At 47.4% G+C, this 23528-nt stretch overlaps 1 protein-coding gene across 2 annotated transcripts in view; it reads right to left on the reverse strand.

Annotated features, from left to right (window-relative positions):
- ATXN10 (ataxin 10) overlaps positions 1–23528 on the reverse strand; it is a 1945293-nt gene that overhangs the window by 937812 nt on the left and 983953 nt on the right. For both annotated transcript variants that reach the window (XM_069628187.1, XM_069628188.1), the window contains one exon: positions 17489–17654. In XM_069628187.1, the coding sequence (XP_069484288.1) occupies positions 17489–17654 (166 nt within the window). The remainder of the gene's footprint in view (positions 1–17488; positions 17655–23528) is intronic.

Below are 23528 nucleotides of genomic sequence, written 5' to 3' on the forward strand. Positions count from 1 at the left end.
CGGAGGCCCTCGAGGACAGCTTATCGATGTCATTGACGCAGGACGCTGAAAGATTTTCCGAAGCAAGGGTACCAGAAACATCCCTTGAGCGACAGCCCAGTGCCACAGATCCTGGGCCTCTTTGGATAGGGCTGGGGATCTGGTGCCTCCCTGCTTCCGGATGAAGATCATCATGGTGGTGTTGTCGGTGAAGATCCTCACCACCTTGCCAGTGAGGGACAGGAGGAATGACCTGAGGGCCCAGAACATGGCTCGGAGCTCCTGGACGTTGATGTGTAGTAACCTCTCCTCCGAGAGCCAAAGGCTTCTTGCGTGGAGATCTCCGGTATGCGCTCCCCATCCCTCCAGGGAGGCATCCGTCGTCACCGTTTCCTGACGTGCCGGGGTCTGGAAGTGTAACGCTCACCTGATTCCCGCAGAGGCGCCGGTCTTGACTGGGTGAATGCCGTATCTTCAAAGGTGATGTGTAACACACGGTTGGCTCTTTGGGCTGGACCTCTGTGCACTGTATGTCTGACTCGAAGAGTAAGATGTCTGCAGATAGAAAATATGGGATTAGTGAACTGCAAACTCTGTTCCAGAGTTTGATTGGTCCTCTCGGTTTGTCCGCCGGTTTGAGGGTGGTGGCTGGTCGAAAGTCTCACATCAATTTGAGCCGACCGACAGCAACTTCGCCAAAAATGAGAAATAAATTGACTACCTCGATCCGAAATTAGAACTGAAGGAAAACCGTGCAGCCGGACGATGTTTTCGAGAAATTCTCGGGCCAGAGTTGCTGCTGTTGGTAAGCCTTTGAGTGGAATGAAATGCGCCATCTTGGAGAATAGGTCCACGATTACTAGGATCGTATTGTATCCGGAGCATGGAGGTAGATCGGTGATGAAGTCCATAGAAAGCGTATGCCAAGGGCGAGGCGGGATGTCAATAGGGCGTAAGAGGCCTGCTGGTTTTTCCTTTTGACTCTTGTTTTGGGCGCATACTCCACAGGACATTATAAAGTCTCTGATATCTTTTTTCCAAGACGGCCACCAGAAGTAGCGCTTGATCTTTTCCGAGGTCTTGGTCATACCGGGATGTCCTTCCATTAAAGAATCGTGATAACAAGAGATTACCTTTTTCTGTAAATCTGTGCTGGGCAGGTATAACCGTTCTTGGAAATATAATAGATTGTCCTTCACCGTAAAGTCCTTTCCCTGCAGATGCCAATTCTGTATGTCTGCTGGAGTTACCAGTAGCCTGGCTTTATCCTTAACTTCCTCTATGGATTGTGTGGCGATTACACCTAGAATTCTTTGTTCGGGAATGATAGGTACAGGTTTAGGATTGATCAAATGTTCTTCCACTCCCATCCGAGAAAGGGCATCAGCTTTACCGTTTTTTGTACCAGGTCGATAGGTAATTATGAAGTCAAACTCGGCAAAGAATAGTGCCCAACGGAGTTGCCTAGAGGATTGAGCTTTTGCGGTTTTCAAATATTGCAGGTTTCGGTGATCTGTAATCACAGTAACGGTGTGTCGGGCCCCCAGAAGATAATGCCGCCAAGCCTTAAAGGCGGACTTGATAGCTAGAAGTTCCTTATCAGTAATAGTGTAATTGATTTCAGGAGGCGAGAATTTGCGGGACCAAAATGCCACGGGATGCAACCGATTGGTTACTGGGTCCTTTTGTGATAGAACTGCCCCCATGGCAAGGCTCGAAGCATCAGTTTCAACGATGTAGGGGAGTTCTGGGCGAGGATGTTTTAAGATCGGTGCAGAGATAAATCTAGTCTTCAAATTCTGGAAAGCTTGTTCCGCCTCGGTAGACCATTCAAAACGTTTGTTTTTCTTTAACAAGGCGGTGATGGGCTGGACTATTCGAGAGAATTCGGGGATAAACCTGCGGTAAAAGTTAGCGAAGCCTAACATGCTTTGAACACCTTTTACGGAGGATGGCGATGGCCATTTGAGAATTGCATCGACCTTCTTTGAATCCATACGCACTCCGCAAGGTGATAATATGAATCCCAAGAATTCAACTTCAGTCACGTTGAAAACACATTTTTCCAACTTAGCGAAAAGTTTGTGTTGACGCAATCTCTCGAGGACCATTTTCACGTGTTTCCGATGTTCAGTTTCCGATGAAGAATAAACGAGGATGTCGTCAATGTAAACAACAACACACACATCTATGAGCTCTCTGAGGACATCGTTCATAAAATATTGAAAGGCGGCCGGGGCTTTGCAAAGTCCGAAGGGCATGACCTGATATTCAAATAGCCCATACTTGGTGCGGAAGGCCGTCTTCCATTCATCGCCCTCTTTTACTCGTACCAAGTGGTAGGCTCCTCTAAGATCCAGCTTTGTATATATGCATGCTTTTCTGACTTGGTCCAGGAGTTCAGGGATCAAAGGTAACGGATATCTATTCTTAACGGTGATCTGGTTCAGGGCGCGATAATCTATACAAGTTCTAAGGTCCCCTTCTTTTTTTGGAACGAAGAACAAAGCTGAGGAAGCAGGGGACTTGGAAGGACGAATAAACCCATTCGCTAGGTATTGATCCAGGTATTGTCAGAGGTGAAGATTCTCAGGCTCGGTGAGGGCATAAATTCTACTACAAGGAGGAGTAGATCCAGGTATCAGGTCTATCTGGCAGTCATAAGACCTATGAGGAGGTAGAGAGTGAGCCTGATCCTTCCGGAAAACATCTTGGAATTCTAGGTATTCAGGAGGTAACTGAGGAGCCTCCGAGGAAATTGCTGCCAGTGCAACACCAGGTCGAGGGTGACAAGTGGAGACACATTCTGGAAACTGAACCGTTCTTGCTCGCCAATTGATCTGAGGATTGTGCTTCTCTAACCAAGGAATTCCTAGAATAATCTGGAACTGGGGGGCCTTGATCACATCGAACACGATCTTATCATGGTGTCCATCTTGACTTACTAGCGTCACTTCTTCGGTGGTATGCGTTACTGGTCCGGAGGCTATCTCCGTACCATCCACCGTAGTAATGACGTCCTTTACAGCCTTTGGACAAAGAGTCAGATTCATCCTCAAAACCATTTCATGATCCACATAATTGCCGATGGCACCGCTGTCGACGTAAGCTTCAATCGCATGTAATCGATCCGGATGTTCAGGGCTAATGAGGACCATAGGTTTCACGAAATGCGAGGTCACGGAACTGGTTTTAACGCTCGGCAAGAGGACCTCTATTCTTGTCGGGCGAGGTCGTTTCCCTGCTCAGAGTTTGTGACCCTGGTAACTGCAGCTCCTACTGCCTTCTTGGCTGGTTTCACCGGACAGTCTCGAAGAAAATGCCCCGAGTTTCCGCAATAGAGGCATAATTGCAGCTGTTTTCTCCTTTCCCGCTCCTTTTGTGTTAGTGGTCTACTCCTTTGGTAGGAGTTGGTGGTTTGGAAAATACTCGAGCATCAAACTTGGAACGATCGGCCTTCCTGTTCTGCAGTCTGTGGTCAATTTGAATGACTAAGTCAATATAGTCCGAACAGTCTTGCGGAGGATTCACTACTTGGGCTAACACATCTTTGAGCTCTCCACGTAGACCTCTATAAAACAGCGTAATCCTCAGGCCATCGAGTTTCCACTATCAGTCTGTTGAAAGACGCAATATAAGCCAAAAGGTCTTGATTACCCTGTCGCAATGAAAGGAGCTCATTGTCCAAGCCCTGCCCCTGTGAATGTCTTGCAAACAGTTTTTCCATACTGAGCTGAAAAGCTCGAAAATCATGGAGAACCGGATCATCTTGATTAACTAGAGGGATTGACCAGTCTGCCGCATTGCCACTAAGGTACGAAAGCACGAAAGCTACCTTAGCTTGATCAGTTGGAAAGGCTGCTGGCCGGCATAAGAAGTGCAACCGGCACTGATTAATAAATACTGCAAACCTCTTTGGGTCACCAGAAAATCGTTCGGGCGGAGCCAGAGGTACATTCCCAGGTAGGTTGATCTGCACTGGGTTCGTAGAGGATGTTGAAGGAAGATTTGCCCCTGATGCGGGTAACGGAGTTTGTCCGGCTTGTGACTGTAGCAATTGTCTAGCGATATCGTCTGTTCGCTCCTTGGAAATAATCAGTTCCCTTCTTAGAGCATTCGTTTCCTGACGGGCTGCATGCACTTCTGCTCTTAGTTCCCCAAGTAACTGGGCTAGCTGGTCGGTATCCGAGGTTTCCATAGCGCCTGGGTGGGAGTTTTGCGATAGGCTTTGCGTTCTGTAACGCTCACCTGATTCCCGCAGAGGCGCCGGTCTTGACTGGGTAAATGCCGTATCTTCAAAGGTGATGTGTAACACACGGTTGGCTCTTTGGGCTGGACCTCTGTGCACTGTATGTCTGACTCGAAGAGTAAGATGTCTGCAGATAGAAAATATGGGATTAGTGAACTGGGGTTATTGGGTGCCTCTCTCCTCTTCCCTTTCTCTTCTCCTGTAGAACCCCAACGGTTAACACCCTCACCTTAGGTAAGTGAACGCCGAGCTCTCCATCTGCCTTCTTCACTGGATAAGGGTGCAGGCCTCTTGACCTCAGAGGACTGCTGTCCGTCGTTAACTGCACGAACGGTAAGTTCTGGGCACTTCAAATGTCTTAAAAGTCTTTTGTAATGATATCTCTTGTTTTGCAGGGTTCCGGCGATGGCGGATGGCGGGCTGATGAGAGTTGAGGATCGAACCCACGTGAGGAATAGAAGCGCCTGGAAGCACGTAAGCGCTTGTAGCCTGCTTCACGATGCGCACTAACTGTCCCTTTTATCTTGCAGGTACAAGTTCAGAGCTTTAGAGAAGCTGAAGGGTGCTGGAATACCCACTGGATTCGGCGTGGGAAGGAGTAATGGCACGTGAGTAATAAAGTTGCCCAATGTCTTTAAACGCACCTTCTTTTGTCTTTCAGATGCGGGATGCAGCGCCGAAGGCCTCCGGAGCGTGCGAAGAGCTGGTAAGCTTTTGTCTTTCAGATGCCGGAATGCAGCGCAAGGCGTTGGTGACAGCCGATGGACCAGGTAAGAGATGCGCTGCCACTGAAGACCGTAGTGCTAACCTGTTCTTTCTTTGTCTTTACAGGTCCTGCTGAAGACTGGATTCCAGGATGGTAAGCCTTTGTTCCCTTAGGCCCAGGATCAGAAGCAGAAGACACGATGAGCGTTCTGCTGCAGAGAATGCAGAATAACGCAAAGCAAGATTCATCCATCGGGTGTGGTTTAAATAGCCTCCTGTAGTGCTTAGGTGTCTCCTTCCACAGCCACGCCTAAGAAAAGAGTTCCTGCTTTCCAGAAGAGTTCCAGTGTTCTGAACCTAGGGAGTGGCTCCTGCCCCACCCAACAGGAAAAGTAGTCCCAAACAGAAGAGGATCAGGGGTTCAACTGGCAGGTAAGTAAGCAGCATGGTCTGCTGCAGGTAAGACCACCCAAGCATTATGAGCCCGGCGCTTCCAGCGCTGGGACTGGGCATCTTTATGAGCCTGGTGCCACTGGCGCCAGGACAGGGTCCAAAAGGTCCCAATTGGGACTGGCTGGCACTCGGAACCGGGGTTATGGGTCTGCTTCCAAGGGAGTCGGGCAAGTCCTGATCTTTTGGAAGCAGAGATCATGACAGGAAGTCCATACCCGCCACAAGATGCGCGCGAGTGCCCCACCACTGGATTTCTTGGTGGAAGGTCTCGTTGAGCGAGATCCTGTCTTCGAAGATGCCCGCCGCTTGAATCCAACGGGTGTCGAGGAACTCTTGCAGTGGACGCATCCGCAGCCTGCACAGGTGTACGAGGTAGATGCATGAGGACATCATGCCAAGAAGGGACTTGATGGACCTCCCCCTGGCCACGTCCATGGTCGACAGCCGCTGCACTTTGCCCATGATGGTCTTCGTCCTTTCCTTCGACGGCGAGGCCAACCGTGCCACTGTGTCGAGCCTGGCGCCCAGGAACAGTGCGACTTGCGACGGGACCAGGTGAGATTTTGTGAAATTGATGGAGAATCTCAGATCTGTGAGCAGCTGGATGGTCTTCGCTGTGTGCTCGATGGCGAGTTCTCTTGCCCTTGCTCGGATGAGCCAATCTTCCAGGTAGGGGTAGACGTGGATCCCCTGCAGGCGCAGCCATACTGCCACTGGTGCTAGGCACTTGGTGAATACCCTGGCCGCCGACTTCAATCCAAAGGGAAGGGCCTTGAACTGGTAGTGCCGTCCTTGGACTACGAATCTAAGAAACTTCAATGTCCTTTTAGAATGGGGATGTGGAAGTAGGCATCCTCCAAGTCCAGCGACGATAGGAAGTCGCCCTCCTCCAGCTGTCCCAGCACGTGCTGGAGAGTGAACATCCGGAACTTCTGGGACTTGATGTACTTGTTTAAACAACAAAGGTCCAGGATGGGTCACCAGCCGCCGGTCTTCTTACGAGGAATATCGAGAGTAAACTCTGGAGCCCCGCGCCTCTTTGGGACGAGCTTGATGGCCCCTTTCTTCAGCATCGCCCTTACTTCCAGTAGCAGTTGAGGGACGTGGTTTTCCTTCCTGGCCACGAGAGGAATGCGGGGGCATTTCTTTAGAAACTCGAGAGTGTGCCCGCGGGCTAGGGCATCCAATACCCAACGGTCGGTGGAGATGGACTCCCACACGCTGACGAACTTCGGCAGCCAGCCTCCCACCAGGGTGCTCAGGTGGGGGCCCGACGCCACGGCCGGTTCAGTCCTGCTTGGTAGCGGCCTCGCCACCTTGGTCTCCTTGACAACGAGATCCTCCTGATTTGCCGCGTCCTCTGTAGGCCTCCTGTGACGAGGAGCAGGCCGCCTGGCAGTACGTCGAGGAGCCGGCGTCAAATCCTTTGGAGGCACCTTGCTTGCCTCCGGAGTTCCGAAAGGGCGCCCTTCACTGCTGTAAAACTCCCAAGGCCCGTGCCGTCTCTGTGTCGGCCTTGATGGCCTGCAGTGACTGATCCACTGTCTTGCCAAACAGGTTGTTTCCGTCGAAAGGCATGACCAAAACTCTGGTCTGCACGTCCTGGTGGAAATCGGTTGCCTTGAGCCAACCACGCCAGCGAAGGCAAACAACGTTGCCCATCTGGCGGAAGCCGGTGTCAGCAATGGCCATCGTTATGGCGTGGTCCGACGCCACCTCGCCTTCCGGCAGGATCTCCAGGGCCTCAGCCCTCTTGTCATTCAGGAGGAAGTCCAGCAGAGGAGCGATCTTAAACCACAGCTCCGTCGTAGCGGGCTACAATCACGAGGGCGTTGGCTGCTTTAATCGTCGTCGCTGCCGACGAGATGACCGGTCGTCTCATGGTGTCCAATTTCTTCCCTTCGCCGTCCGGCAGTGAGGTTGAAGTTGAAGCTGTCGCCGCTTTCTTCTTGGCCGCCGCTGAGACGACCGAATCCGGGGTCGGCTGTGCCCTAAGGCAAATGGGGGCGGAATCCGGGACCCGGTACTTCTTCTCGTACCGGTCTCTCTTGGCAGGGGTTGTGGATGGGTTCTTCAGGAGCTCAAGCCCCTCGTCCCAGATGTCATCAAGTAACGGGACAGAGAGGACCGTCTTCCTCTTGGCCTCACGCTGTTGATAGAGGAAACCTTCCTTCTTCTGTTCTACGGGGCAGAGCTGGAAGAGCTCGGATGCCCTGGCGATCATGGCGTGGAAGAAGCCAATTTCGTCGGGTCGAGAGGCCCGAGGAGATGGTGATGGGAGGCCCATCCCGTCGTCACAACCATCATCATCCGTCTCTGTTGTGGCCGTCTAAGTCCCTGTGTCATCCCTCGGGATCGGGGAAGGAGAAGAAGGCTGTGAGGGCTGATTTCTCCTCCGCTTGCTTGGAGGCCTTCCCGACGGTCCAGGCTCTGCTGGGTCGTCCAGTGGGGGTAAGGGCAACCTTGTCCTTATCTCCGTACACAAGGCCTGGATCACCATCAGGATTGCTCCTGAGTTGTCCTGTGGCCCAGGTACCGGTTGCAACGGGCGCGACTGTTGGGGAGTGGAATCCTCCGCCTCCACGGGAACTTAGTTGGTGCCTCCGTCGCTTTCTTCGTCCGCCTCGTCGGGATCCCTCCCGTGGGACCGGACTTCCTCGAACCTCTTGTCCAGGATCTTCACGACTGCAGCCGGCTCCTCTTCAGAGGCTGTATCCATGTCCATGATGGCCACCACCCCCCCTCTTTTTCCACCGGGGTTCTCACGAGGGTCTTATTGATGGGTTGAAAAGAGGATTCCCCCTGCGGTGGCATGGAAACTCTGGGCCCCGAGGTGATCTCCACTGGGGTAGCCTCCACAGGCTTCGCCAGGGCCGCCACGACTCCCTCGATAGAGGCGTTAGCCGGGTGAATCAAGGCCTTCATGACCTTAGACGCGCCTGAGGCCTTCACCTTGGGGTGAGGGTCACCGACTCACTCCCCCTCGGCTGTCTCAGTCAGGATTGACTGGGACTTATCCCTAAGTTTACCCGGGTTCTCCGACTTTCTTTTCCCTGAGCTAGAGCGTTGGCTTGTGGTTGATGGCTTCGGTGAAAGTGCGCCCTGCCTGGCAGCCGAGGAGCCCGACCGTTCGGCGCTCCCGGTGCCCGCGGACTCATGGTGCTTTGCCTTTTGTTGGGTCCCCGTTGCTGGAGTGCCCTCAAAGGTCTTAGAAGACCGCTCGGACCTCTTCTTCTATCCTGCTGCTGGGCTCTTACCGTCCAGCCAGTTGGTGAGGCGGGTACTCTGATCCTTCATGGTCCGCTCTGACATGTTCTGGCAAAATGCACAGTCCTTCTCCACGTGCGTTTTGTCTTCGTGAAGGCAGTAGAGGCATCTGGAATGCTCGTCCTCCTTGAAGACATTCTGCAATCCGCATCCAGGGCAGCTCCTAAACAGCTTGGATCCTGGCGTCTAGCACACTTTGTCCTGGGCGGGGTAGGCCTCAAAGATCTTCTGGAATCCTCCGAGAAGCGGAACTCGTTGAGAACTTTGCCCTTGAGGGGCGTAGAAAATTCCAAAACGGGTCCCCGTTGATCGGAAGTAGAAACGGTGGAGCTTGAGGCTCGATTGACAGAAAAAATGAGATTAAACTCTTTGAAAAATCGCTAAAACGCAGTAAAAGCTCAAGAGCTATAGCATGAGGACTCCCAACACTTGAACGTGCGGTAAAAATCCGAAGATGGCTACCAGAGGAGGGGCTTAGGTAGAGAGCAGTCATTGCATGGGGGCAGTATGACCCAGAGACCAGTGATTGGTTATTAGGAGAAAGACAGTTCAGAAACGAAACAAACTGATTTTTTCTTTACCGAGGATTCCCAGCCTGATGACGGGGAATATTCATGAGCATGTGAATCCATGCCAGACCCCATGCTGGAGAATATTGTTTTTCCCTTTCTCGTTGTTGCAGGTCGCAATGTTCGAACAGCAGCTGTGGTAGCGGTTTGCCGGAAGTCCTTAAGCTAGTACTCACAGGTGAGTGATGTTTCTTCTCTCGGTTTCCACAGATTGCAGCCCAATTGAGATGCTGAGTGCTGAATGGTGTTTTCTCAGGTAAGACAGAATAATCTTGTTCTTGGTCTTGCAGGATTACAGGAAGATGCTGAAGACCAGGAGCTGGACACAGTGAGGGTCACGCTGCTGGTTGCAGAACACCACAAAGCGTGTTCTGCAGCCAGGGTGTGGTTTATATAGCCCCGGTAAAGTAGTACCAGGGAAAGTAGTTCCTGGCCTGCCACACCCAAAACATTAGACTGCATGGCTTGGTTCTTAGAACTAGACTGTGTGGGTGCTTCCATGTTGGATTTAAAGGCCCATGTACATAAATGGGACCTAGTTTGAACAGCCCTTCCTTCCTACATATGAGCCTGGTACCAAAGGCGCCAGGACTGGCTCCAGGAGCCCTTTTGCAGTGGTTTTAAGGCCCTCAGGGTTCTGGTGGGAGCCTGCTTGTGGCACAACGTGTGCCCCCTCACAGTGGTCATGACAGCGGGCCAGGCCCTCCTCCCAAAGGTCATCCAAAAAAGGTACCTCTTGAACTCTCACTGTTGATACAAGCAACCCTCTTTCTTGGTTTCCTCAGGCGCTAGCTGGAACAGCTCGGAGGCTCTGGAGATCATGGAGTGGAACAATCCCACCTCGTCTGATGAGAAATTCTATGAGGAACATATAAATGCAGAGATCCATCATCCGCCAGGACGTAGTCCTCATCTTCATCGGTTCCCCTGGCCGTAACGTTCAAATGTCCGTATCTGGGTCAGCTGGAGGAGTCGGGGCCCGACGTGGTGGAGGAGGCTGATGTGGAGGCGTCGGATAACGCTTTCTGTTTTTACATGGAGGCTTTATCAGGAGCCTGCGGCATCGTGGGTGCCGGTGCTGGGGGAAACCTCTGCTGAATCTCTGACATTAAGGCGTGGTGAGTCTACAGAATTTACACAGAAATGACTCTTGGCTGAGGATGTAACGAGGGATTGCTAGGAACTGTGCCGTCATCGTCTTCCTCGTCCTCTTGTACCGTATGGACGGACTCTTGCTCGTGGTCGTCCGTGGATGAAATATCATTGGGTTGAACGCCATCCTTGGAGGGCTGTTTCAGGGCCTCCTCACCCCCTCCCTTGTTTTTTGTCACTGAGGGCCTTGAACCGGGAACTGGACCAGTGTCTTTACTCCTCGAGGGGTACTTGCAGCCTTCGCTGATGCCTCTGCGGCTGTGCCGAGTCGTGGGGGCAGGGATAGCATCTGCCCTAGAGGAGCCAAACTCGTAGGATTGGCTCCCACTACTGCTGTGGTCATCAAAGTAGATTTCGACGAAGTGGCCAACGAGGACTTAGGCTGGGCCTGTGGAGCCTGGTTGGGCTGTGCAGCCTTCTTCTCTTCCTCCGGCCTAGGCCCGTCTGATTTCTCCCTTAACTTTGCTAGAGTGGATGACTTCCTCTTTGAGGAGGAGCTCGATGGCTGGCTGGCTATAGAGGCGGACGGTGATCGTGATCGTGGCCTATCCAACCTGGGACCCACAGCAGGGGCCAACCCGGTGGACTTGGAATTGCAGCTCTTGGCCTTATCTTGGACCCCCATGGATGGGGCAACCTCAAAGTATTATAAGAGCACTCTTTGTACTGGCCGGTCCTGAGTGAGGCATGCCCCTGCTCGGAGCATGGGCGGAGGCCTTGCTCGAACTGAGCCATGCTACCAGCTTGCTATGCCCTTCCTGTTGGGATTCTTCGAGAAGCCCAGGCATATCTCGAAGCCCAGGCATATCTCACACCGTTCCTCATTGTGATCCGTATTCAGGCAGTAAAGACACTGCAGATGCTTGTCTTCCCTCAGGGCCTGAAGAGGGTCCTTCCCTTCTTCTCCTCAGATTTGGTAGGATGGCATGAAGTAGACACAAAATAGGCTTCTGGAAATTGCGATGAATCCTCACCCTTGAGGGGCGCAAAACTTCACTGACAATGGGTCCCCGTAGCCGGCCCATAACTTACAGAGCACACAGGCTCTTGGACACAAAAATCACATTTTTCAGCGAAGAAATCTGGAAAAATGTACTAAATAGTTTGGAGAGCAAACTCAAGGACTCCAACACTGAAGCGTGCAGTAAATATCTGAAGATGACTGCCAGAGGTGGGGATTAGGGAGAGGCATGTCAGTGGATGGGGGCAGTATGACCCAGAGGACAGTGATTGGTTTACAGGAGAAATACAGTTTTAAAGTGAAAGTGAAACTTTTTTATTTTTTTGCACCGAGGATTCCCAGCCTGGCAACGGGGAACCTTCATGAGCATGTGAATCCATGCAAGACCCCATGCTGGAGAACTGGGATGTCTTGAAAATACACCCTAATCTTACACAGTTATTTGAACAAACTCCAACTTTTGCTTATAGAAAAAGTAAGTCGCTGAGAAACTATTTGATTCAGGCAGAATATGCTGCACACAAACCACACAAAACATCCTTCAAAGGTACACTGTCATGTAACAACTACCAGCATTGCCATAATGTTATAAAAGGTAATTATGTTAATCATCCGTATAATGGCAGAAAGATGGAAACAAGACACACATCTACATGTGACTCCACTAATGTCATCTACGGCATTAGATGTCCATGTGGCATCTTTTATGTTTGTTTAACAAGAAAGGCTAAAATAAGGTGGACGTAACACAAATCGAACGTCTGAATGCGACAAACCCAATCACCAGTAGCGCAACAGTTTTAGTCAGCACAACATACCATAGTTCAGATGAGGTTTATAATTCTAGAACATGTTAGGTTCTCTAACTAGGAGGGGATGCAAACATCCTACTTCATCAAAAAGAAATATTCTGGTTAAAGCGCTTAGAAGCTTTAAGTCCAAGAAGGATACATCTTGAATTTGATCTGCCATGTTTTCTGTGAAATGTATACATTGGCATTTACTTAATGTGTTGGAACATAAAATGACAAAAGACATCATCGATTGTGAAATGTACAGAACAAAAGGGTGTTTATTTAATGTTCTGGAAACCAAGGATGACAAATGATATCATTAATTTCGAATACCTGGGACAATATGTTATTGTAATTGAGTATTCAAATAACCCGTTTAATGTAACGGTATTGGAAACTGCCGTTGTACACCGCACACCTTTGATCAATGGACTAAATAATTAAAAAAGTGTAACAAAATGTGTATTGTCTTAGAGGAAGCATGAATAAAACACTTACTTCAGTTCAACTCCAAGGTAAGTTTACTTTACTTTACTACTTGCACTGAGATAATGCTATACGGGCCAGCTCCACTAATATGAAACTTTGTTTCATAGATCGTACCGATTGGGTCATAATACAGCTGCCTGAATTTGTCCCTCAATTCACGGCAAGGGACTTCGCCAACACAGCATTCAAAACAGCGGAATGCAGAACGCCATTAAAGTGTTTGAGTAGGTCTAACCCCCCCATTGAGCATGTTATTTAAAAAGTGGAATTGACCACTCAACATAAAATCATGTTCTTACTTTACAGAAGGAAGATTCCCTGCCTTGCACTAGTCTCTCCTACCACGTGGAACCAGAAGACCTCTTTATGTTCACTCAACACACAACCTGGGGAAGCGAGAAACAGTGTTGTGTTTCTCAACCCAGGACTTAAACAATATACGCTTAGCATTAGCACTATTTCATTAGTCCATCCCATTCTTTTTCAGTTCTTTGGATAAGTTCCTTTGGACCACATCCACAGGATAGATTTTTTGAGCCACACAACTTGAATCCCAGTACCTTGAAGGTGATTCATAAAGCTTTGTGTACTTGTACATTTGGTTCTACATGCTCAATTTAAGTTGATAGATTTATACTTTACTGTTCTTTATCATACCACAGTTATACGTTAGAAACGTGAACCGCTGATGAAGAGCATTCCAGCTCGAGACGCGTAGGGCAACTTATTAAAGAAGAATTTGTGAAGATTACAGACCTTTGAAAAATTCTTGTTAATACATATACATGGCATACCATCTACGCATGTTGTTTAAAAAGGTACGGTAGTTGGGGATAAGTCCTCTGAATAATTTGAGAACTATGTTTAGTGTTATTGATTTAACAGTAAGCTAAAAACGGGGTATATCTATTTTAACCACAGAACAAATTACTGTGGTGAAACTGAGTTAAGAGTGACTGAATCATTGTTGTCAAAGCCATCTTCTACAAGTAAGTGTACTTGGGCGCGTTCTAGTAGCAATTGAATTAGCTGAAGCTTGTATTGATAACATGGTTTTGATATCTGTATGGTTTGGTATTTTGTTTACGGCATTGGATGTTGGAAAGAGACTTGAGAGGAGGAAGGTTAGTTTTATTTGAATTGCTGGTTTGGTCATTGGATATTATTGAATATGTGGTTGAGTAGAATTTGACTATACAGGACTAGATCTGGTTATTTTCAGCTCTCCAATTGCCGTTTTTTTGATAGCACAGGAGTATACAAGTTAGTCGATGGAACTCATTGGCATACTCTACATTTCTGTAAGGATATTAGTTGATGTATCCTGCCTCCTGCAGGGTGTACCCTGGGCCAGTGATACACATGGAGCAGGAACCAGGCTGACCCAGGTAAGTGGAAAAGGAAACATGTTTTATTACTTCTTAAGTTCCATAGTACAGGTAGTAAAGTAGGAGAGATAGTCACAGGCCTCCACCCTGGTTCCCTGTCCAGTTCCAATTCCCAACTGTAACATGTGGAACTCCCAGGTGCCCCAACACTCTACACTCCACAGAAACATTCCACAAGCCTCATCACTCACACATGCAATCAACATAACATCCAGGATACCACGTTAGTCTAAATCCTATCCCTTTCTATTTCTTAGATTATTTGAAAAAGATAACCATCTCACCTGATGAAGGGACAGGGTGTCCCGAAACGCGTAGTGGATATGGTTCCATGTGTTCAAATCACAGCAAAAATGGCCGTGGACACAAAATATCACGGCAAAAAGGCTGTGGTTTTGCCACCACAATCCATGTAAAGGATGCGGGGGACACCCCTGGACCCATAATACCATTTAAGGGGAGCGGGGGACACCCCAGCAACCCCCGGTCCCCTTAAATGGTGTAATGGGGTACACCTTTAACTTGTGAAACCACTGTATTTTTGCTGCGATTTTTTGTACAGGTGACATTTTTGCCGCGATTTTATCACTGCATACCGTGGATATGGGAGCATTTCAATGGAAAAACCATCTTTCTTGATGTTGAATTGTTGTTATGTGTTATAGAATTGTTGACTCGGCAGATTAACGTATGGTTAAAAAATAGCTCATCAACGATGGATCCGTATTTGTTGATTCTTTTGAAATGTATATTACTTTCTTTTCTTTATTATGAAAATATCTGTACAAACATACTTTAGAAGGTATTTTTTGTTATTAGTGAACAAAAAGAAAAAGAAAATTCAATTTGCTGTTCAATATTTCAAGAATTATATTGATTTATTTTCTTGTATTGAGCATAGGAGTACAAATCAGAGGATTATCCCTCAAAGGAGTGACTGTGTTACTTGTCAATTATTAGATGAGGCATATATCATTAGAATGTTGTCCTTGTAGCCGGGACATACCCACGGCACCTGAAACACATCTTAACTATTTATATTTGATTACAAAACAAACATTAAGACCAAATTAAGCAGTAGTGCACCCCATTCAAGATATATATATTTAGTAATGGGGTTATGCACATAGAGAGACCATTTAGGCTCTTATCTTTAAATTTGCTATGAACATGATTCAAACAGTTGGAAATCAGCATATTGAAAAATAAAGTGAATATTTGACGAACAGAAAGTAACAACATCTCTGCTATTAACAATGTGTGCTGTGAATAGACTCAGCTGAACGGCTCACTTAAACAGTTTGCTTTGGAATGCCACATCTCCTCCGAAGCTCAAAATGAAAAAAACACTTTCTCTCAGGAGAATAGTAGGCACAATATGTATTGATAACCCTTGAATGATTTGAATATGATTAAGGGTTTCAGTCCCATAATAGTGCCTCCTCTTACTATGGCTTTGCAAGCCGAGGGTACGAATCCTACGGCTCTCTAGAATTTCTAGTGCCTTCCTTGCACCATGTGGCCTCCAGAACGTGACGGGATACCTCAGACGAAGCCTCACCACTGTTGTATGCAGGCAAGAGGGAAAGGCGCAACCTTTGCTCTGAATGCTGGGCCTCGCTCGTTGCTGCTAAGCATGGTCTCTTGACAGTCCCCATTCCCTCATCAGATCGTCATTGGATGGGAATCACTGAGAATGTGCTTTTGTGTTATGTCTGCAATGTCCTAGCAATCGCCATACAAAGTCTAATTTAATTATTAGTGATTTGTAAAGCACCAACTGCAGTCGCAGCCGCTTGACAGCACCTCCAATGTAAGGGATTGGCATACATACAACTGATCTTCCACTCTCCTTGAATTTGCTCTGGTTCAAATGGATTGGTAAGGAGTGCAATGCATTACTGGCTGCCAAACTGTTCATTTTGTGAATTGGGGTAAAACTGATGCTAGGGCCTTTTGTATTGGTTTTGCTGTCTCCACAATACAGAATGAGAGATGTTGCTGCCACCATATATCCTGAACATTAATTTGCTTCTCTTTGGATGCGGTGCAAACATTTCAGCAGTTTGGTGCAAGTTAGATTGGGAGCAACACTCCTTTGCTACACTCCCTATTTCAACAATGGGAACATTGGCAAAAAGCAGTTATTCCATGTTTCCAAGCAAAGGAAAAGATTCCATAGTATGCCCATAAAAATTCTACAATATGGCCACTGCCTGAATACAGTTCTGTGCTTCATTCGCACACTAAATTTCATATATTTGTATGATTCAAACAATTACTTGCTGGGGACTTTTGTGTACTTATTATATAGGAGAGCCAGCTTCAAAACATCTGCTGGATGCTGTAGAATGTATACGAGGTATGTATGGACCGGACATGCAAAAGACCTATGTTTTCAGAACAAACAGTACTGTGTGATTCAATTGGCAAGACTTTGCCATCACAGCACCCTGTAGGAAGGAAAAACCCTTTTCATATATGGTTAAATGAAAGGTGAGAAATCGAAGCCCAATAAAAAAAGGAACACCTTGAAAGATTGAACCACAAGGTTAAAAGTGTATGGTTTTATGTATACGCTGTCCACACATCTATGCTGGAGGATTTGTGAGGGTGTGGGCAACCTCAGGCATATGTGGTGGTCTTGCCCTAAAGCCAAATTATATTGGAAAAAAATACTGGGACATATCAAAAAGATAACAGGGGTGTAACTCCCCAATTCTCCGGCGGTGATCCTGCTTGGGGCAATTGCAGAGCATCTAAATGCTGCAAGTGGGGCCACGGAGACCCTCATCACATAGCTGTTGACAGCGGCCTGAATGACGCTGGCCAAGGTTGGAAAACTGAAGAGGGCCCAGTACTGGCCTGGTGGTGTGTCAAGAATGTGGGTATCTTGGCAATGGAGAAGTTGTGTGCACTAGCTACCGGGACATACCAGAAGTTTCTTAAAGTTTGGTTTCCCTTTCACAAATTTGTCAAAGATAAGGAACAGCAATTTCACAAACCAGGTTTGCTTAAAAGCTTCACCATATTGTAAGTGTATGGGGGTATATACTGTGAGGTGCAGGGACTATGACGTTGATTCAACGTTCTCCAGGGATCTGATGTTAAGCCATAGTCGTTTTTTTATGTTTGATGTTTTGTTATGGGGGGGGGGCGGGGTTACTGTTTTTTAAAAACAAAATGTCATTGTCTCTGAGGAAATGCAAGTTCACAGAGGGTGCTCCACCTTTTACTTCAATTGTTTACCTTTACATTTTGCTTTCTGGAAGTTTATGTTAAGACCCACTGCATCCAATGGCACAAGTGATGATGAACCAATAAATAAAGGTTTATTGGAACGTACCATTCACAACCACATCATCAATGGGGGAACGACGTAAAAAACACTTTCATCATGATCAATCCTGTACAATTCTGTCATGACAATTTCCTTGGTAAGTTGATTGCTTAAAAAATTGTCAAAGTTCATACTCAATTACCTCATCATCCATATTGGTGGCCGAGACCAATTTAAGCACAGCTTTACAATTCTCCTGGAAGCATCTGGCAAGGAACTCGGCAAGCGCCTGCAGCACAGTTCTATCATCACCAGCCGCTCGGTCAGTTTCACTTATTTTGGATAGTGTGATCTCCAGGAAAGTAATCCTGAAACAATAACCAATTTAACACTTGAAAAAGAGCAAACCAAGAAACAAATTAAACACGTGCAGCAGCAGATGGATACAGTAGATCAGTCCATGACACACGAATAGCACTATTCCCAGTTAACAGAGAGTTCTAGCGCACTACTGTTTCCAAAAAGTACGGCACACAATTTGTTTTCATCATATAGTCAGTTGGGTCACAGTGAGCGCCATACAAATCAACAATAAATACAAAATAATTCCACATTTTTAATTTCTTTTCTTAAGCAAGCTAGCTTTTTTTCTGCATAGTTATGTGGCTATATTTGCTTTGCTCAATTATTATGCAGATGAAGCTCAACAATTAAAATCCGCAAGTTACGAATGCAATACTTGCAACTTGGCCTTATTGGCTACTGGGATACAGCCTTGGATCATAATATAATAATTTCTTGGTGCTCCACTCTGCCCTTCCGAGAGAAAAGCAGACATACTCAAACGAGTCAGACCTACCCGCAAAGAGCACTTGCCTGCAACTGCCTGGTCAAGTTCTCAGTACACAAACAGCAAACAACCTGAATGCGTTTGCCACGACAGGCTTCATCAGGGCGGCAAACAGGCAGTTACCCAGAATTACTGCTGGAACCATCTTACCCAGAAGGGTGCTACTTGAATTCAAACGTTGTGCTTTGAATGCCTTAGCCTTGTTATCTACTGTAGACAGTTCTATGGGAAAATGTTGCCTGTGAAAAAGTAGGCATGTAGGTGATTTTGTTTCCCTGCAACCCTAAAAGCCTTCCCCACATATTGTCAGGAAGGGCCTGAGGGTAGAGGCGTGCCCACTAAGCTAAAAGGAGAAAGGCACACAAGAAGCTGGACTACAAGGTGTCCTGTAGACAGGAAAGAATAGGCAACAGAGGCTGTGAACAAAAAGGGGCAGGAAATACAAAGATACAAACACGCTGGGTTCCGTCTTGGGGTGTACGCAGAATGGGGAAAGAGTGTTACACAGACCTTTGGAAACTCCAGCCTTCACAGATTGCTATTACAGGGGCCCACTCTGAATGCTCATGGCTGGGAGCAACAGCAGTGGGTGTCTGTACCTGAACCCTAAGGCACGAACAAGGTAACAGTACTCACAAGACTGAAGCCTGTACAGGTCCAGCAGGAACCGAACAATGACTGCTTCCTGAAACAGGAACCAGTACACTGTAAACAATGGCACGAAGCACAACACTGAAACGCGACAAGGGAAGTGCCAGAGATTGCCTGCTGGAATCCAACAGTCAAACTCTGTAGAGAGGCTTTACATAAAACACAAGTGAAGACAAGAACAGAAATATCCAGGGAAAAGGAAGTCAAAGAGAGCAAGGTTCAGAACAGGGAACCGGAAGAAAGGAAGGGCAGAAAGCTAATATCTAAATGCAGGGAATGGTGACCGGAAACTGTACACGAGAATCAAGAACAGTAACTCAGGACTGGAAAGACAAGAGAAAGCTAGCAGAGGGAAATTAAGGAAACAGTACAACTGAAGTGAATAACCAAAGGGGAAGACTGAAGACTCAAGGAAGTCAAGGACAGGAATCATGAACAGAGGGGTGCAGGCAAGGAAGAGAGCAAGGGAGCAGTAGCCAGGAAACAGAGGGCTTTAAACAAGAAAGGGAGCAAGCGGGCTGTAGCAGGGAACAGAGGGCTGCAAACTAGGAAGCAGGGCTGCAGTATGGAAAGCAAAGAGGTGCAGGCAAAAGGCAGGGGAGAGAGGGCTGAGAAGCAGAGCTGCAAGGCAGGAAGCACAGGGCTCTGGGACAAGAGCAGGAACTGGAAGTCACAGGACACAACAAATATCCAAGGGACAGGGCAACAAAGGGCTGGTAGAAAGCTCAATGCAAGAGGCCTGTGCTCCTGCAGGCAGCTGATTAAATACTGAGCTGCCCTGTGGTGAAATAGGCTAATTAGCAGCACCTGGAGCAGCACACCTGAATGTAATTGGCCTCCGCCCTCGCTAGTCCTGGGAAAGCAAAAGCTGCACTGTTCTCTAAGGCTTCTGGGGATTGTAGTGCTAGAACTGCTGTATAGGAATAGCCAGGAAATGGGAACTGCCACAAGGTGCATTATGGGACATGTAGTTTGTAAAAGTAAATACAAAAGTTCCAACGCCTTGTAAATGGAAAGTAAAGACAATAATATGAATAGGTGTTGTTCAGGGAGTATTACGGAAACAATTGAGTCCCAAATAGTCCACGATGTGTGCCAATTGGTGCGCCAGTTGCATAATCGTGACACATTCTAGGATGAGTATTGATTACTATTATATACTTCAGTACTAGAATATTTGAGGAAAGTGCTTGATTTTCTTGAGAGTGAAAATTTGGGGAAATGTCAACCCCATGCAACCTTTTCCCAGGCGACTATCACTGGATAGCCTGGAAACAGTCCCTCAAAGTTATATGCCATTACCATGCCCCGAAATGTACCAAAGCCACAAGTTTCACAGAGAGTTTGAAATTCACACTGACTACACCGTATCCAAATATTCTATAATCTGAAGCATTATTACGACAATCAGCCAAAGTAAACGAGAGCAATTATTTTAATAAAGAAATAAATTACGGCTACATAAATGTTGGTTCCCTTCCATGCAAACAAAAAATATAATGTGAGCCAACAAAAAATGATGCCCCCACCCTCTGGAATTCCCTACCACTTAGAATAAAAAATGAGGAAACCATGCCCAGTTTAAAAAAAAAAAATCACTGAAAACTAGGTTGTTTAACCAATACTGATGGTCTAGGCCCTCCCACTTTCACCTTCCCAGACATGTAGAACATTAGTGAGATTCACATTGTTTGTTAATCGTGCAACTACACTGTTCCTAGAGTTATCGGTCCCATGGTTATTCTAATTGTTGTATTGTAACACTGTATAAGATATTTTATAAGCTGTCTGTAACCCTCGCCGTGATACCGAAGGGTCTGGGTGTGTAACAAATAAAATAAATAAATAAAATGTATGGGAATGGTTGAGCCAAAACCGAGAATTCATCTAGGTAGCATTCCAATCTATAGCATTTTAGCTTGTGTCACATTTGTTATGGGAATTAACTGGCTCAGAAACCTACTTTTAACATGTTTTATTAGGCAACTTTTACAGTTTAAGGGAAAAATAAACTGGGTAGCAATGTAACTCAATCAAAAATCCAGGACAAACTAAAGGTTCTAGGTCTCCTCTCCTGAAGCTGGGCCTGACTTGTTTCACTTTCCCTGCTTGAACCCAGGGTAAATCTTTCCCAAAGGTTTCAGGTTTCCCCTGGAATCTTTCCTGAAGGGCTTAGGGCTCCTCAACCCTTCTTAATTTTTTCCTCTTGGCAGTCTTGATATGAGTGAGGAGACTACAGCAGGAGGAGATAGTGGTGCTCTTGATATGTGGAAGGAAAGCTTGCAGGAAGAGGGGACAACTACTCTGGCACTGTTCTTACATTGGTGAACTATACCCTAACCGTGGGTGTTATTTCCTCTCTCTTCCTCCCTAGTCTTTACCTAATCCTATTTCATTTCCCTCAACTGCTCAATTTCACAACTCTTTCCTGTTAAAAATTCTTCTTCCCCTCCGAGCAAGTTTGTCTATTAGTTTGGAGTTGAGTGTTGTAAAAAAATGCGCAGTAAATCCAAAACATAAACCAAGACCACAACAGCAGTGTTAGGGGAATTTCTGGTGGTCGGCAGAATAGTACCCTGGGTCCGCGGACCTCCAGCTCTTGGAATGCCCTAACTCCTTCCGCGTCCCAAAGAAGTAGCGGGGCCACACAAGAGCATTGGTTACTGCTGTTTACTACAAGAAAACAGGCAGGGACAAATACCAGGAGTGTAGGTTCCAGGCAACTTATCATCCTAATCGGGCTTGCAGGCCCATTTTGTACCTAACTGACATAACAATTTGCGTCACCTGCGAAAGCTCGTCCCCGAACCTATCGCCACTCCGGGTTGGTTCCCTGAGTCGTAGGTTCACTATAGGACCATATAGTGAATGGGGTTATTGGTGGAGTAGAGGTCAGGTGGTATGCTTGGTTCGTACCTAAAAATTGTTGCTACGAAAATGATACATGGAGAGAGTTAGTGATTGGTTGTGAGGTATTGTCGTCAGTGGTTAGCCCCCGTGCCCTGAAGCCCCCAATCCCCCAAGCCTGGGACCATCGTTGTTCCCAGCCTGCAATGTACCTGGTGCTGGCAACAATGTATGACTATGTGTCTGTGGAAGACAATGGACAGGTCCTGCTACTGCCATTAGAGCGGTCCTTTCCCTTTGCCGCCTGTGACTGAGTTGTTACGACTTTGTTGCGAGAGGAGTCCCAGATGCGGGACACCAGTGCTTCTTCAGTATTCGGGAATTGCCATTGTATCAGGTCGGCCTGGTCATGTGTTGCGAGACCATGGCTGAGGCGGAATTACAGGGATTTGATTTGTATTTTGCTTTGGGTAGTCGCAGCAGTGGCAGTTGTCACCTTGGCTTGGAGAGCGCAGAATGTGGATTGCAACATCGCAACCTTGGCTATGGTGGCTCCAGCCAGGGGCTGTTCTGCATGCTCAGCACCTTGTAGCTCTGTATAAGCTGCTCTGGGCCTGTCGATTCTGGTCTGAGGTCTACTTCGGCTTGGTTGCAGGTTGTGGCATAAGGTCCATAAGGCGAGGGGGCGTGGGGTGCGGTGTGGTTACGTGTACATCGGTCCATTTGTAGGGTCCCATCTCCAGGGTTAGTAGCATGAAGCCTCTGCAAGCATGTACACAAACTCTTCCAGCGTCTTGCGTTTCTCCGAAGCGGTTGCTGGGCTATGTGAAAAATAATAACGAAGTAAGTTTGTGAGTGTACAAGGTCCACTAAGACATAGCACTGAGTGTGTTCTTCGTGTGGGTTGGTGTGTGACTGATCCAGGTGCGCGGCAGCACATGTATTTATGTCTGGTGTGGCTATGTCGTCGTGTCATCTCTAATGATGGCAACTTAGGTTGTGAATCATTTAGTCAAGTTGGTCCAGCCGATCGGTCCTACCTCCGTCTTGATTCCCACTTTGTGCTTTGGGCAGGATGCGGCTTGGTTCCGCAGGTGGAGCATGGTCATGGTGTACATTGTCATCCGGGGCAGTGGGCAGAGGTACGAACTCGTGTGGCTCAGGGTTCTTTGGTCGTGATGTCGTCGGCCAAAGTTTGTACGTGGGTCGGGGGAAGGGACTGTCCCATTGCCCCTCTTCACTCCCCCTCTGGTCGACTTATCGACCACAAAATTGTCTACTCTTTTGTCATCCCCTAAGTGCCAAACCTTCGTTATTCCCTCCTGGTGTCCGTAGCGGTTTACATGATCTACAAATGCCCAATACATGTGCACACATCCACCACCGGGATTAAAATAAACCCATTTTTCAACCTACGACTTCGGATTTCGTGGATTTTCAACCTTTATTGATGGTGGGTATAAGTCTGCTTCCACTATCTGCTGGTGCAGCCGCTCACGTTCCTTGAGGACGATGTCTTTGTGTAGTTTGTCTACTGCAGGCATAAGGATGTGCATACCGATCATTTCTTCTACTGTCCGTTTTAATCTTGCCATCCATAACTTTATTCCCATCAGTGATGCCAGTCCCAGTACTGTACATCCTGCTAACACCTTGAGGCCATCCGCTAGCCTTGATGGCATCCATGACCAGTGGTATGAGAACCAGCTTCCATCCTTTTCTGTTCCTTTAGCTTCATCTTCCATCTTTGTGTGCATCTTTGCCAATTGTGATACTGCTTCAGATAGTGTGCCATTATCTTCATCATTTGCGGGAATGAGCGTGCAGCAGGAACTTCCAATTTTTGCACAAACTCCTCCTCCCATTGCAGTGAGGAGGTCCAACACGTACCTGT

Source organism: Ambystoma mexicanum, chromosome 12 (genome assembly GCF_040938575.1).
Source record: "Ambystoma mexicanum isolate Mex_15411 chromosome 12, UKY_AmexF1_1, whole genome shotgun sequence".
NCBI lineage: Eukaryota > Metazoa > Chordata > Amphibia > Caudata > Ambystomatidae > Ambystoma > Ambystoma mexicanum.